Raw genomic sequence first — 12833 nt, forward strand, 5'->3', positions numbered from 1 at the left:
GCAGGAAGCACCAGGCTGAGGGGATGCCCCGTGTGGGCTGCAGAAGCGGATCTGCATCCTGCTTCGTCCGCAGTTCCCCTTTTGGTGTGGATATAAAGGCGGTGTGGGCAGAGAGAGCCAGGCAGCAGCACGGCAGCGTCGGGCAGCCAGGATGGGAGTGCGGAGCCTTTTGGTGGCCAGCACGGTGCTGGCTTTGGGCCTGGCGCTCACTGGAGCCACCAACCCTGGCTTTGTGGTCAGGATCACCCAGGCAGGCTTGGACTACGGTGGGTTCGGCTCCTGATCTCCCTCTTCTCTTGCAGGTGCTGGCAGCGGAGGTGCAGAGCCGGGTGCTCGTGCAGTTCCAGGGCAGGACAGGGACAGCCTCGGCCATGCGTGCCAAAGGCAGCATCGGCCTGATGTCCCCATCTGCCCCTGCCGCTGTCTCCATCGAGTCCGTGCAGAGCAGCCAGACCCTGCGGGGGCTGGGGGCTGCGCTCAGGTGCCGATGGGGGAGACCCCGGCTCGAGGAGGCACAGGGCTGGTGGGGCAGGACGGTCCCGTGCTCATGGCACGCATCCAGGCAGCCGAGCCTGAGCCCCGGGGGAGCGAGCTGCGGTGGAGGGAGGCGGTGGGGAGGTGCCAGGAGGGAGGTGACGGAGATGGATGGGCTCTGTGTTGGGTTTATTGAGGCAGGCAGGGCCCCGGCTCCAGCGGAGCGCTGTTATGGATTGAAATACACTGTGTGAGGAACAGCTCATTTACCCAGCGGCTTTGCTAGCTGTCGGGAGAGGAGGACGTGACTCCCCTTCCCAGATGGATCCAGGCCACCGGTGTTTCCTTTAACCCTTTTGCCATGTGCCTGTTGCACGCTCCTGGCTCCCTTGGGAGGCCCGTGACCATGATGCTGTCCCTTTGCCCCCGCAGCCAAGCAGCACGGGGTTGCTATGTTGGAGAAGGAGCTGGCCCAGCTGAAGCTGCAAGACATCTCAGGTGATTCCCGAATCCGGATCTTGGGGAAGGTGCGCTACGAGATCTCCAGGTGAGCTCTGCCAGTGGCTTGGAGCGACTTGCTGCCCTCCCGGCCCCTGCGGGGAGCCTGGAGGGCCTCGGGGGAGCAGGGGGCCCCGGAGCAGTGAGGGCTGTCCTCTGCCCTGCAGCTCCCAAAATGTTGGCCCTGTCCTCGGTGAAGGGATGCCTCACCTCAGGAACCCACCTAGCATGAGCCCAGGCTGCGGGGTCCCGGGGTCCCAGCTCCTTGCCACCCCCTTGCAGCTCTCCTCCCGCTGCTGCCCTGGGTTTCCAGCACTGAGGAGCTGCTCTCACGGTGCCACAGGGACCGTGCTCCCAAAGGCACCGCTCTGCCCACGCAGTGCTGTTCCTTGGCAGGATGGGAGCTGGGGATGCTGCCGGCACGGTGCCTTCACTCCTGCCCTCCCCAGCTGGGCACCCAGTGTGAGGCACCGCTCTCACATGCTTTATTTTATTTTATTTTATTTTATTTTATTTTATTTTATTTTATTTTATTTTATTTTATTTTATTTTATTTTATTTTATTTTATTTTATTTTATTTTATTTTATTTTATTTTATTTTATTTTATTTTATTTTATTTTATTTTATTTTATTTTATTTTATTTTATTTTTTATATTTTAGGTTGAACCTTCGCAATTTCCAGTTGCCGCACTCGCAGATTTCCCTGGTCCCCAATGAGGGCCTGCAAGTCTCCATCTCCAACGCCTTTGCTGAGCTGGACGGGAACTGGCGTGTGAAGCTGCGCTTCCTGTGGGTACTCGGCTGTCCCTGCGCACAGCCCCTTCCCTGGCTCAGGCCCCTCACTCTGCATTTCCCTCCCCGGATCTGGGCAGGCTTTTTTCCCTCCTCTGCCTCCTTCGTGGTTTGGGCAGCTCTTGCTTTGTTACCTGCAGATGTCCTGACCCCCCCAGCTGGGCTGCAGCTGCTTTAGTCCCACCCCGGGGGAGCACCGCAAGGTCCCTCTCCTCATGCCAGGGCACCCGCAGCTGGCCAGGCAGCGGTCATGCCTCTCGCAAATGGTCGGGGAGATAACGTGAGCGCCATCTCCCCTCTCGTCCCCTTTCTTGTCTTCCCTCTCCCTGCAGCCGGCAACGTGGGTCATTCAACCTGAAGCTGTCGCATGTCTACATCAAGACCATCCTGAAGCTGGGCAGAGATGCCTCTGGGAAGCCAACAGTTGATATCTCTGCCTGCAGCACCAGTATCTCCAATGTCCGCGTACGCTTTTCAGGCAAATTGAGGTAACATCACCGTGAAGGCCTAGAAATCCTGCGCGTTAGCCCAGCTGAGATGGGAAGGTGGCTGCCAGGCACAGTAGGTGCTTGAATCTGCTCTGAGTTTGTCCTGCTGTGGTTGCACATTTAAGGGAGAAGTTCTGGGGCAGTCACGAGACTTGTATGCATGTTGTTTACGAGCAGGTTTGTTTGCAAATGTAAACCCTGAGTCAAAGCTTGACTCCAGGCTGGCATGGGAATGGCATTCCCCAGTGTCCCACAGCTCCGGTGTCTCCCTTTCCTGCACAAATACTTCTGCAGCATCCTCTGAGATAGAGCAAAATTGACTCCCTCTCTGTTTTTCTCTGCAGTTGGCTTTACAACCTCTTCCGTAGAACCATTGAGTCCAAATTGAAGAAAACCTTGGAAGGCAAGGTACGTGAAAGAAGCTCGGTAGAGCTCCAGGCTTTCTGGTGATCTGTAGCCCTCACTTGTAGCAGCCGTTTCAAGGGCTCAGGTCACACCGACGGATTTAAGCAGGGCCAGAGCGTGCGGGCACATTGCTGATTTGGTGGAAGCTGTGAGGAATGGGCACATGCTAAGTGCAGCGCCATAGCAGCATGTGGCTCGGGCTGGATTCTAAACCTGCAGCGTTTGCCAAAGCCCAGTATAATTGGTTCCCAATTAACAAATACTTCTCTTTCCATGTGGTCAGTTAATTAGATCTTATGCCTCGGCCAAACTCATTGTAGCAGAGGAAACCCGCTCAGAGCCGCCCTTTAAATGGCCTGCACTCATCCGTGCTTTTGGGAGCAATAGGTTAGAAATCCTCTTCTCTGGATTTCAGCTGCTTGCCGTCTTGTTGTAATGGGGTGCACCAGGGAAGCCCTGGTACCTTCAGCCCTGTACAAAAGCCTACGTGCGGGAGACTCGCGTCAAGACATGGAAACAAGCTGTTAGCAATAATTACTACAAGGCTCGCTGGCATGAGCTGCAACCTCCCCGGCCGTGAACCTTGCTCGGGAAGGAGGCAGTTGGAGAGCAGGCAAATCCCACCCTGCCGCAGGTCGGGTCCTGGCCGCGGCGCATTTGGCTCTGGCCGACGCCATCTCGTGCTGCCTGGGGCCACCTGGAGCCCTGGCAGCAGATGGGCTGGCAGCAGGAGCGAGGCTGGGGCCGGGCAGAAAGGCTTTCATGCTGCGGTATCTCCTGGAAGGAGGCAGCTGGGGAATCTGCCCCGGCAGCCCGGCCGAGCCCCTTCGCCAGACACGCGTTTCTCCAGGGGCTTTCTCCCTGCTCAAGATGGAGCAGAGGAGAGGCCAGGGCTGGGAGTGCTGCAGGACCCTGCTCAGCCCTGTCCCTGCCCCGATCTTGCTCCAGCCACCTGTGGGCACCTGCAGCTCTTGCTGCGGGGCTGGGCAGCGCCCTGCCCCAGGGGCCAGGAGGGACCTGGGGGTCCAGCACCCGCAGACAAATACGGACTTGATGATCTCTGTAGGTCCCTTCCAAGTGAACTGTTCCGTCCTGCTCTATTCTGTGCTTCTACGATTCTGTTCTACTAGGCAGGGGGACAAGCAGCTTACCAGCAGGCCTCTGCTGGTAAAGTCATGCCCAAGGCTCCGTCCCTCCTCTTCCTCCCGGCAGTGCAGCCAGCCACCGGGTGTTGCCAGCGCGGCCGCTGCTCCTCCAGAGCTCTGCGTCTCGCTGTCAGCTGCTGCCTGCTGGCTGCCTGGTCAGGCAGATGACGGCCTCATCCTGCATGGGGGTTCTTGTGCCAGTATGGCGTTGGAAGAGAGCAGGCTTTTGCAAAGAATACAAACAGCACTGGGCAGCAGAGCACGTGCCCGAGGCTTCCGCACGGGGCTGTGTGCCCCAGCAGAGCCAGGCTGCTGAGCTCCCTTGCCTTTGTTTCCCCAGGTCTGCGGAAGCCTGAGTAGCTCTGTCAGAAGATTCCTACAGCCTTACCTCCAGACCGTACCAGGTACCGCGCGAGCACTGCACGGGGCTTGGGGAGATTTCTTCCTAGCGTTTCCTGGCCACGGGGATGGTGTTTTACCTTGTGCCCACTCCATTTCTTTGTATTTCCGCACACGTGCCGGGAGCTGGGGAGCACCACACAGCAGAGTTGTCACCATGCACTCAGTCCTCCCACAGGGAGAGACGGTGCCGAGATGGGGCACCCGCACGCAGCCTCCCTGAGCCGTGCCCCAGGGCTGGTGGAGCGCGGGCTGCCTCGGCAAGGGGACCCGGATGGCGTCCAGGAATTAGTTTGCATGGCTGAGAAACAGAGTGAAGAGGAAAATGCAACTTTTATTTCTAAACAGAAGCAGACGCATGTGAAACTGCTATTGTGCTGTTGTACCAGGAAGCCGGGGCAAGGCTCTGCCCAGGCGTCACGGAGGCAAGCTGCTCCTGGCTCTCGCTCACCCTCTGCCCCGTGTCTTGCAGTCACAGCCAAGATAGATACCACGGTCGGGATCGATTACTCCTTGACAGCACCCCCGGTTGCCACTGCCCAGTTCCTCAATGCGGACCTGAAGGTGAGAGGCTGCCCGCGGGGAGCTCGGTGTGGCTGATGCCATTGCAGGGCGCAGGAGGGAGGCGGGGGTCAGTCACCGCCTGCAAATGCCGTTCCCCAGCGTGGCTGAGCCCCACCAGCCCTGCTTCACCCACTCCCGTCCTTCCAGGGCGAATGCTTCTCCCTGGCACAGCACACCGCCATCCCCTTCACGCCGCCAGCGCTGGCCTTTCCTCCCGATCACAGCCGCATGGTTTACTTCGGGGTCTCCAGCTACTTCTTCAACACCGCCAGCTTCGCCTACCACACGGCTGGGGCACTGGTCTTTGAAATCACAGACTCCATGGTAAGGAGGCGAGGTGGGATGGGGTCAGCGGCTGGCAGACTCGCAGGGCTCCTCTGCGCCGTGTTCTCCTCCACACTTCCCCATGGAGCTGCTCTGGGCGCAGAGCAGGGGCTGAGATGTCCTTGCTGCACGCGCGAGGTGCACGAGGGGCTGATCCTGCCCCAGCGCCGCGCTGCGTTGCCGGGCAGTAACCGTCCTCCTCCCGCAGATCCCGAAGGACATCGAATTCCGTTTGAACACCTCCACCTTCGCGGCCTTCCTTCCCCAGGTGAGCCCCAGCCCTGCCCGGCACAGGCTCTGTGCGAGGCGGCCCCCCAGAGAGCCCAGCCCCACGTTCCCAGCGAGGGGGAGCCGCAGCGGGGCCGTGCTCTGGGTGCTGCATCCCTGCACCCCGTGGGCTGCTGGCATGGGAAGGAGCCCGGCAGCAGCAAGCTGCAGAGCCACGGGAGGTTTTGTGCTGCGGTTCCTCCCCTCTCCCTGCTCCTTTGCAGCTGGATGAGATGTACCCCAACATGCCGATGAAGTTCAGGCTGTCCACTCCCTCCGCCCCGTTCCTGAGCATCGGACCAGACGGGGTCTCGCTCCAGCCTGTTGTGGACATCCAGGCTTACGCCATCTATCCCAACGGCAGCCTGGCCCCCCTCTTCCTCCTCAGCTTGGTGAGTTGGGGTCCAGGGCTGCCGTGGTGCCCCGTGAGCGCTGCCTGCACCTCAGTGAGCAAAGGTGGGAGCTCCCGAGCTGTGCAGCACCCTCCCGTCGTGTTTGGCGATCCTGGGCCATCCGTGCCGTGCTCCTGCTGAGAGGTGCCTCCTGAAAGCAGCCCAGTCGGGTACATGGAGCACCCCAGCACAAATACCCGAGCTCACAAACGCCGGTTTTCATGCTGGGTGCGATTGGGGCCCTGACTGCAGGGCGGTCTGGCTGCCTTTGGGCTGCTCTGAGCTATTCCCCTTGCGCCTGTTTCGGGGCGAGCTGGGTGGGCACTGCCAGAGCTCTGCCTCTTTCCCCAGACAGGCAACGTGTCTGCCACCGCCAACGTGAGGTCCGGCCGCATGGTTGGGAGCCTGGCCCTGGGCAGGTGAGCTGCAGGTCCCGGTGAAGCTGCTGCTGAGGGGGGTGCCGGGGATGGGGACCTGGGGCAGAGGGGATGTGCTGCGGCTGGAGGGAGCGGGACAGGCACGGGCACTGCAAAGCACCGCTTCTCTCCGCACAGGATGAAGCTCACGCTGAAGCATTCAGATGTCGGCACTGGAAGTTTCGAGGTAAGCTGTCCCTGACCATGACCAGAGACCCCAGCATGGAGGTGGGAGCCTGCCAGGTGCTGAGGAAGGGACTCACCCCCCTCGCACGCACCACCAAGGGATGCTGACCCCACGGGCACCTCCCGTACCAGCCTGTGAGACTGGGCGAGGGAGCAGAGCCGGCCACTATCCCCTTTTTCACCCCTGTGCTTCCTACTCCACCAGCATGGCACAGACAAAACCGCAGGTCTCTGGTGATGTGCGCACCCATCCCAGCTTCTCCTTTATTTTACTCTTCCTAATTATCCTCTGGGATCTGGTCACCTGCTCTCCCACAGACTAAGCTCTTTTCCTTCTCCCTCTCTCTGCATCTCCAGGTGGAAACGGTGCAGTCAATAACGAACATAGTTGCCTCCAGTGTCCTGCTCCCACGTCTTAATGGTAATAACCTGCTGAGGGGAATGGGGCTGCCAGAACAGACACCAGTCAGGTCACTCTGTCAGGGCAGGCCCAGTTTGTTAACTGAGCCCCTGCTGCCAGGCCTGCTCAGAAGGTAAAACCTGCGGAGAGGAGGCAGCAGCAGCAGCGCCTGGCGTGTCTGGGGTTGGCAGAGGAGGGCTGCGGGTAACCGAGTGCGGGAGCCTCTCCGCACTGTGACACGCATCCAGAAGTGAACGCAATGGAAAAAATGAGCCTGACACACATCCTAATGCGTTCCAGACCCTCTCCCCCGCCCGCTGCTTCTCATTACAGCTGAACAAATCAGCCCAGAGCGGGGCCGGAGGCTGCCAGGGGCCCCAGGGGCACAGCACAACGTGAAGCCCCCAGACCTTAGTGTAGCCTGGAGGAGCTCCCTCTGCCTTCCCAGGGCCTGGGGGGGCAAAGGAAGGGCCGGGGGTAGGAAGTGGCCTCCTGCTTTGCACAGCCCCTTGCTCCCTCTTGCTTCTCGTTCCAACACAGCCGTGTGTGTTTTCTTTTCCAGAGAGATTAGGTAAGGGCTTCCCTCTGCCACTGCCAGCCCAAGTACAGCTCTCCGACCTCCTCGTGCAGTTTCATGAGGTGAGTGGAGGGTCCGGAGCCTGTCCTGCCACTCGCCCCCGAGAGGCGGGGGTCAGGCGAGGTGCCCCGAGAAGGGGGATGAAGCAAATTTCATGCACAGCGGTGGCTCAGGCAGGGCTGCGTTCTGCAGATTTTAAGACCGGGGCCTGACTTTCCCACGACGCTTTTTATAGTCAGCAGAGCTCCGGGGCAGCTCAGCCGCGAGCCTGACGGGGCTCTGCGTGTGGCGGCTGAGTAGCTGCAGCCCAGGACGCGGCTGCGTGCCGTGGGACCCAGGCAGGAGGGAGGAATCCTGCGCGTTGGGAGGCCTGGGGAGGCCCCGGAGGAGTGCCACTGACTGGATGCTGGATGTTTATGGCGGGGTGTGGCTGTGAAACGTCTTCGGAGCCCCTCCGGAGCTAAAATTAGCCACCAAGGATGGCAGAAGCACAATGCCCACGCTCCCTCCCCAAAGCGGGCGGGTGATGAGCAGGGCTGGCTCCAGCAGCAAAGCAGCTGCAAGGACGCATCGCAGACTTCCTCTCTCCTTCTCCTAGAATTTCCTGCTGTTTGGAGCAAACGTTCACTACCAGCCCAGGCAAGGCAGATAGATGACCAAGGCGACCTTCAGCACCGACAACGCCCCCCTCTCGCCCGCCCCGTGCCGCCCCTCCGAGGGGACCCGCTTCCCATCCCGCGCCCCTGGCTCCCAACCCCGGCTCCCCCCCGCCGTCCCCGCCGCCGAGACAGCGAACGAACGGTTCTGCCAGGACGTGACTCATCGGCCGCCCCAGCCCGAGCAGCCAGAGGACAAACCGCAGACGCGCAGGCGAGGGCCAGAAGCGCCCGAGGGGCCGAGCCCCGCGGCCCGGGCTGGGCTGAGGGGGCCACGGGCTGCGGGGGTCCCCGCCCACCCCAGATCGCCGCTGCTGCGGGTCCTGGGCCCTCTCCTGCCCCGGCCCCGAGGAGCCACCGACCACCAGCTGCTGGGGCCGACAGAGCCGAGGCTCGGGCCGAGGCCTGGCGGCGGCGGCTCCCCCTCCTGCACGTGCTTCACCTTCACCGAGCGCTTCCCCGCGGTGCTGTACAAAGCCTTGCTCAGCCGGGGGGCTTCCAGCGCCCTCGCGGAGGCTGCGCCCCGCTCTGAGCCTTTCTATAAAATACCACATGGAAATCCCTCGTGTCACCGCGTTGTTATAGCCCCCTTCGCGCACCTTCCAGCGGGGCGGAGAGGTGGCCGGGAGGGCCTTTCAGGACACCCTCGTGCCCCTCGCCTGACAGCACAGCGCGGACAAGCCCGCTCCTCCCTTCATCGCTCCTGTCCCGGGGGGGAACCGCAGGGGCCGGGCCAGCCCCGCCGGAACGGTGCCGGCGCGGAACGCGGGGCCGCGGGGCGGGGACGCGGCGGGGCCGCTGCTGGCGGCGCGCACCGGGGCCGCTCGGCTCGGCCCGGCCCGGCCCCCGCCGCCTCCGCCCCGTCCCGCTCCCGTCCCCGTCCCCGGTCCCCGGTCCCGGTCCCGGCCCCGGTCCCCGATCCGGCCCCGGCTCCCCGCCGGGCTCGGCCATGCCGGGCTGGGGCCGCGTGCTGCGGGCGGCCGGGCGCCTCCGCTCGGTCGCCGCCAGCCCCGGGGCCGCCCGCGGAGCGAGCCGCGGGCCCGGCGAGCGGCCGGGGGGGCGCGGGGCCGCGCTGCCCGCGGGGCCGGACCTGCGGCACTTCCTGAGAGCCGCCGCCGTGCCGCCGCCCGCCGGGGAGCCGCGGCCCGAGCCGGAGCGGGGCGCTGCCGCCGGGCCCGGCACAGGTCGGTGCCGCCGGGCCCTGCCCTGCCCTGCCCTGCCCTGCCCGGCCCGGCCCTGCCGGCACCGCCGGCCCCGGGCCCTTGCGGCCCTGGCAGCCAGGCCGAGGCCAGCCCGAAGCTCCGGTGGGGCTCTCGGCGGAAGAGCTGCGGGGCTGCGGGCCCTGAGAGCGGCCCCGGCGCGAGGAGGAGGCCAGCTCGGCGGCCGCACGCTCGCTGCTGCGTCCCCGCTCCACGGAGATGCGCAGGGCAGCGGCCTGCGCCGTGCCTCCCGGGACGCCCCGGGTGCCAGCAGCAGCTGGGGCAGAGCTCCCAGGCCGCAGCGCCCGGAGGAGAGGGGCGTTCGTTGCGCCCAGTGCTGGGGCTGAGCAGCGCAGTAGCTTCGGCCTCTCTGCAAGCCACCGTCCAGGCCTCTGGTGCTGGAACGACGTGCTCGGAGGCACTCGGGTTTCCCAGTGCCGCTAGCAGAGCCTGCTTTAATTTTGGCTTGCCTTTTCTGTATAGGCTGGAAGGGAAAGCGCCTTTTCTGTATAGCCTGGAAGGGAAAGCGCCTTTTCTGCGGCTCGCCTGTTGCGGGACTGCAGCTTCCTTCCCGTGGAGGAGATCACAGAAGGAGCTTGTAAACGGGAGATTGGTTCAGGGCAGACATCTGCGTCACCCCCATCTCTGTCTTTGTTGCAGTGTACCTGGAGACCTATGGCTGCCAGATGAACGTCAACGACACAGAGATCGCTTGGGCTATCCTGCAAAAGAACGGCTACACGAGGACAAAGGACGTGGATGAGGTGAGGTGCCTCGGCAGCTCTTCTGTAAAGCAGGCCTGGGAGAGCTTCACACCGCCACCGAGTCCCAGGTTTTATCTTGAGTGCCGTCCCACAGGCTGGTGGGATTTGTGCGGTATGAGTTGTGTGCGGTGAAGGAAACTACTGAACAAGCCTGCTAGAAAGCTGCAGGGTTTTTGTTTTGTTCTGTTTTCCTTTAAACTGCTGGGTTCCCTCTCAGCTGGGGGGGGACTGGACGCAGAAAAGAAATCAGAAAGAGAAGCCTGGTCCCGCTGAGCCACGGGGCTGCTCCATGCCACGGGCAGCCCCCAGCCCGGCCGTTCCCCCCGCAGCCGCAGGGGGGTCTCTGAGGGGTGGGGGGTGCAGGCTGCGGTCCGGAGGGGCGAGGGCGTGCACGCTGCCAGCAGCCCTGTCCCAAACCCGCTGACACCCCAATGCCGTCCCCCGAGACCCCACGCTGCCCTCCCCGTCCTGCCTGGCTGCCACTCGCTGCGGGGAAGGTGCCGAGCCCGTGGAGACTGGGGGGCACTGGTGGACGCGCAGCCAGGGGAAAGTGGGGCGTCAGAGCGGGGACAGCCCCGCTGCCAGGGGGGGCAATCTCATCGCCCTCATCAAAACCCAGCCGCAAGGTGGATTGCTACGGGACGGATCCACTGAATAAACAGAGCCACTTTCCTGCCAATGGAATAAAAACGCACAGAACTTCCTAAAGCAGCAGGGACGGTGTCGGCCAAAGCCAGGAGAAAAGTATTGACTGATGGAGGCACCAGACACAGCCCGGGTTGCGCTGAGGGATATTTTGGCCTCGAACGCCTAGAAATGTTTTTGTTAAGTGTCACAAAGCACTTCATCACCGCGAGAGGTTTTTGGGGTAAACACGGCGCAGCAGCTTTGTGTTCGTGCGAGAGGCTGAGGCGAGCCTGGCCAGGGAGTGATTAGAAATCAAAAAGGAACCAATTAGCCCACTTCCCTCCACCAGCTGCAAGGGAGTGCAGGAATGAAACAAAAGGCGTGAGGGAGCATAAGGAGATTTACATTTGCAAAGCTATTTCCATTTTAATAAGCCAAAGTGCTGTTAAATAGAGATTGATATTTCTCCCCAAATACCCATATTTTCCAGAAGTGGTTTATACCAACACGGCGAGCCGGGCTTTGGTGTTTTGGTGCAGGGAAGTTGTTTAACTCACACCCAACGCCACAGGGTGACTCCGCTCCCTCTCCTCTCCCCAGCTCAGGAGGGAGCGAGCTTTGAACGCTCGGGCCGGCAGTGAACAACAGCTCCTCTCCCTCTTCCGCAGCTCCCCATCAGCGAGCTTGGCAGGGCAGGACGCAAACGCTCACCCACAGCCCCGGCACGGAGGAGCCGGAGGCCGGCGCTCAACGCAGCATCGCCCGGGAGCCCGAGGCAACGGCGCGTGCGGCTGCGGCGACGGACGGCCGGCCGGCCCGGGGAGGATGCGCCGCACGTCCCTGTGCCCGCGAGGCCGGCACGGCTCGGGCAGCGGCACCCGCTTGGTGCACCCCAAGCTTTGCAGGGACGTTGAAGCCCTCGGGCCCCGCGCACGCCTCGCCCCGAGCCCGCTGCCACCCGACGCCTCCGCGCTCGGTGCCAGCCTCGTGCTCGGGCGCGCGGGGCGCGGGCAGCAGGTGCTCGGGGCAGCGGCAGCGTAAAGGATAGGAAAGCAGAAGGCATTACCATGCTTAATGGGAAGTGGCAGAGGGCCCGGGGGAGACCGCGGCAACAACTGTCCCTTCCCTCTTCCTTCCTCGGGGCCCGAGCGCTGCCTTATTGCCCGCAGCTGGCCCGCCGCGCTCCGCCGCTCCGCTGCGGCTTCTCCCCGGCTGGTGGCTCCTCGACGAGGTCCCGGTGCCCCGCGACGAGGTCCCGGTGCCCCGCGGGCGCTGCGGGGCTGCCGCCACCCCCAGCCCCATCGGCGCACCCGGGCCGCCGGCCGGGCAGGCTCCCTCCCAGCGGCCGCGTCAATGTGGGAAAAAAAAAACAGAACGAAAGAAAAGAAGAAGAAAAAGAGCGAGCCCCGCTGGCGGGGGAGGGGAGGGGAGGGCGGAGGGGAGGAGAGGGAGGGGAGCGGAGGAGAGGGGAGGGAAGGGAAAGGAAGGGGGGCGCAGCGGGGGCTGCCCGTGGGACGCGGCGCTCGGTGGCTCCGGCTGCCAGCGCTGCCCGGCCACGGGGCGCCGAGTGGGGTGGCCCTGGGGTGGCCTTTGGGTGGCCCTGGGGTGGCCGTTGGGTGGCCGTGCTGTGGCCGTGGGACGCCCACAGTCCCGGTGCGGAGCTGTCGCGGTGCCAGCCCCGACGAGCGAAGGTGCCCACGGGGGCCACGCTCCCACCCGCTCCGCTCCCCCCCCCCGAGCCCCCACTGCGGGGCTGCGCTGCCCGGGGCTGCTCCGTGCCCAGCTCGGGGGGCAGCGGGGCTGCAAAGCCCCCGGCCAGCCCCGTGCCCGGCTGCGTCCCGCTGCCCATCGCCGTCCTTCCCAGCACCAGGGACCTGCAGAAGTCTGGCGTGTGCACGTGCATGCGTACAGCGCGTGTGTGCGAGTGTTCGTACGTGCAGGCGTACGCCGGTTGTGGTGGATTTCCCCTTTTTAAATTAATACGGGCCGGTGTCTGCCAAAGAGAGCACTTCGCAGAACTCCGAGTTTTTACTTCGGGGTTGGCCCAAAGGTAGAGCAGAAGCAAAGTGCCTTTGACAGCTCTCTGGGATGATTCAGCCATGGAAAGTACCTCTCTGGGGGCAGAGCGGGTGATCAGGCAGCCAGAAGTCGGACAAAAACAATCGGTGCAAGAGCCAGAGCCCCAGGTCCGGTATCTCGCAGGGCAAAGCGCGGCCGTTGGGCACCGCTCTCCAGTCCCCCGGGCACAGCACCAGGT

General features: G+C 63.3%; 2 protein-coding genes across 3 annotated transcripts; both read left to right on the plus strand.

The window, feature by feature from the left end:
• The first annotated feature begins 102 nt into the window (after positions 1 to 102).
• Positions 103 to 8547, plus strand: LOC308179063 (bactericidal permeability-increasing protein-like). The gene is made up of 15 exons (XM_080558658.1): positions 103 to 266; positions 907 to 1021; positions 1636 to 1764; positions 2100 to 2255; positions 2600 to 2663; positions 4146 to 4209; positions 4677 to 4768; positions 4916 to 5092; positions 5301 to 5360; positions 5584 to 5751; positions 6103 to 6170; positions 6306 to 6354; positions 6711 to 6774; positions 7316 to 7392; positions 7929 to 8547. Exons 1-15 carry the CDS (start codon positions 152 to 154, stop codon positions 7980 to 7982), a joined length of 1452 nt encoding a protein of 483 aa, XP_080414784.1. The 5' UTR covers positions 103 to 151; the 3' UTR covers positions 7983 to 8547.
• A 138-nt stretch (positions 8548 to 8685) lies between these two features.
• Positions 8686 to 12584, plus strand: LOC308179070 (uncharacterized protein). Of its 2 annotated transcripts, none has more exons than XM_080558670.1 (3): positions 8686 to 9170; positions 9846 to 9949; positions 11177 to 12584. In XM_080558670.1, exons 1-3 carry the CDS (start codon positions 8936 to 8938, stop codon positions 11615 to 11617), a joined length of 780 nt encoding a protein of 259 aa, XP_080414796.1. In that variant the 5' UTR covers positions 8686 to 8935; the 3' UTR covers positions 11618 to 12584. The 2 variants fall into 2 exon arrangements, with proteins under 2 accessions (XP_080414796.1, XP_080414797.1); XM_080558671.1 differs by having other exon boundaries at positions 11245 to 12584.
• Positions 12585 to 12833: the final 249 nt, after the last annotated feature.

The sequence above is a fragment of the Anser brachyrhynchus genome (genome assembly GCF_964034855.1).
Source record: "Anser brachyrhynchus genome assembly, chromosome: 16".
In the NCBI taxonomy this organism is placed as follows: Eukaryota; Metazoa; Chordata; class Aves; order Anseriformes; family Anatidae; genus Anser; species Anser brachyrhynchus.

What these genes read in the sequence shown, in the direction of transcription:
- LOC308179063 (XM_080558658.1), top strand. Translation starts at nt 152, where the DNA reads ATGGGAGTGCGGAGCCTTTTGGTGGCCAGCACGGTGCTGGCTTTGGGC. An exon ending in TCCTCAATGCGGACCTGAAG is followed by an intron (nt 4,769 to 4,915) that starts GTGAGAGGCTGC and finishes CCGTCCTTCCAG; the next exon opens with GGCGAATGCTTCTCCCTGGC. An exon ending in TCCTCGTGCAGTTTCATGAG is followed by an intron (nt 7,393 to 7,928) that starts GTGAGTGGAGGG and finishes TCCTTCTCCTAG; the next exon opens with AATTTCCTGCTGTTTGGAGC.
- LOC308179070 (XM_080558670.1), top strand. Translation starts at nt 8,936, where the DNA reads ATGCCGGGCTGGGGCCGCGTGCTGCGGGCGGCCGGGCGCCTCCGCTCG. An exon ending in TGCCGCCGGGCCCGGCACAG is followed by an intron (nt 9,171 to 9,845) that starts GTCGGTGCCGCC and finishes TCTTTGTTGCAG; the next exon opens with TGTACCTGGAGACCTATGGC. An exon ending in GGACAAAGGACGTGGATGAG is followed by an intron (nt 9,950 to 11,176) that starts GTGAGGTGCCTC and finishes TCCTCTCCCCAG; the next exon opens with CTCAGGAGGGAGCGAGCTTT.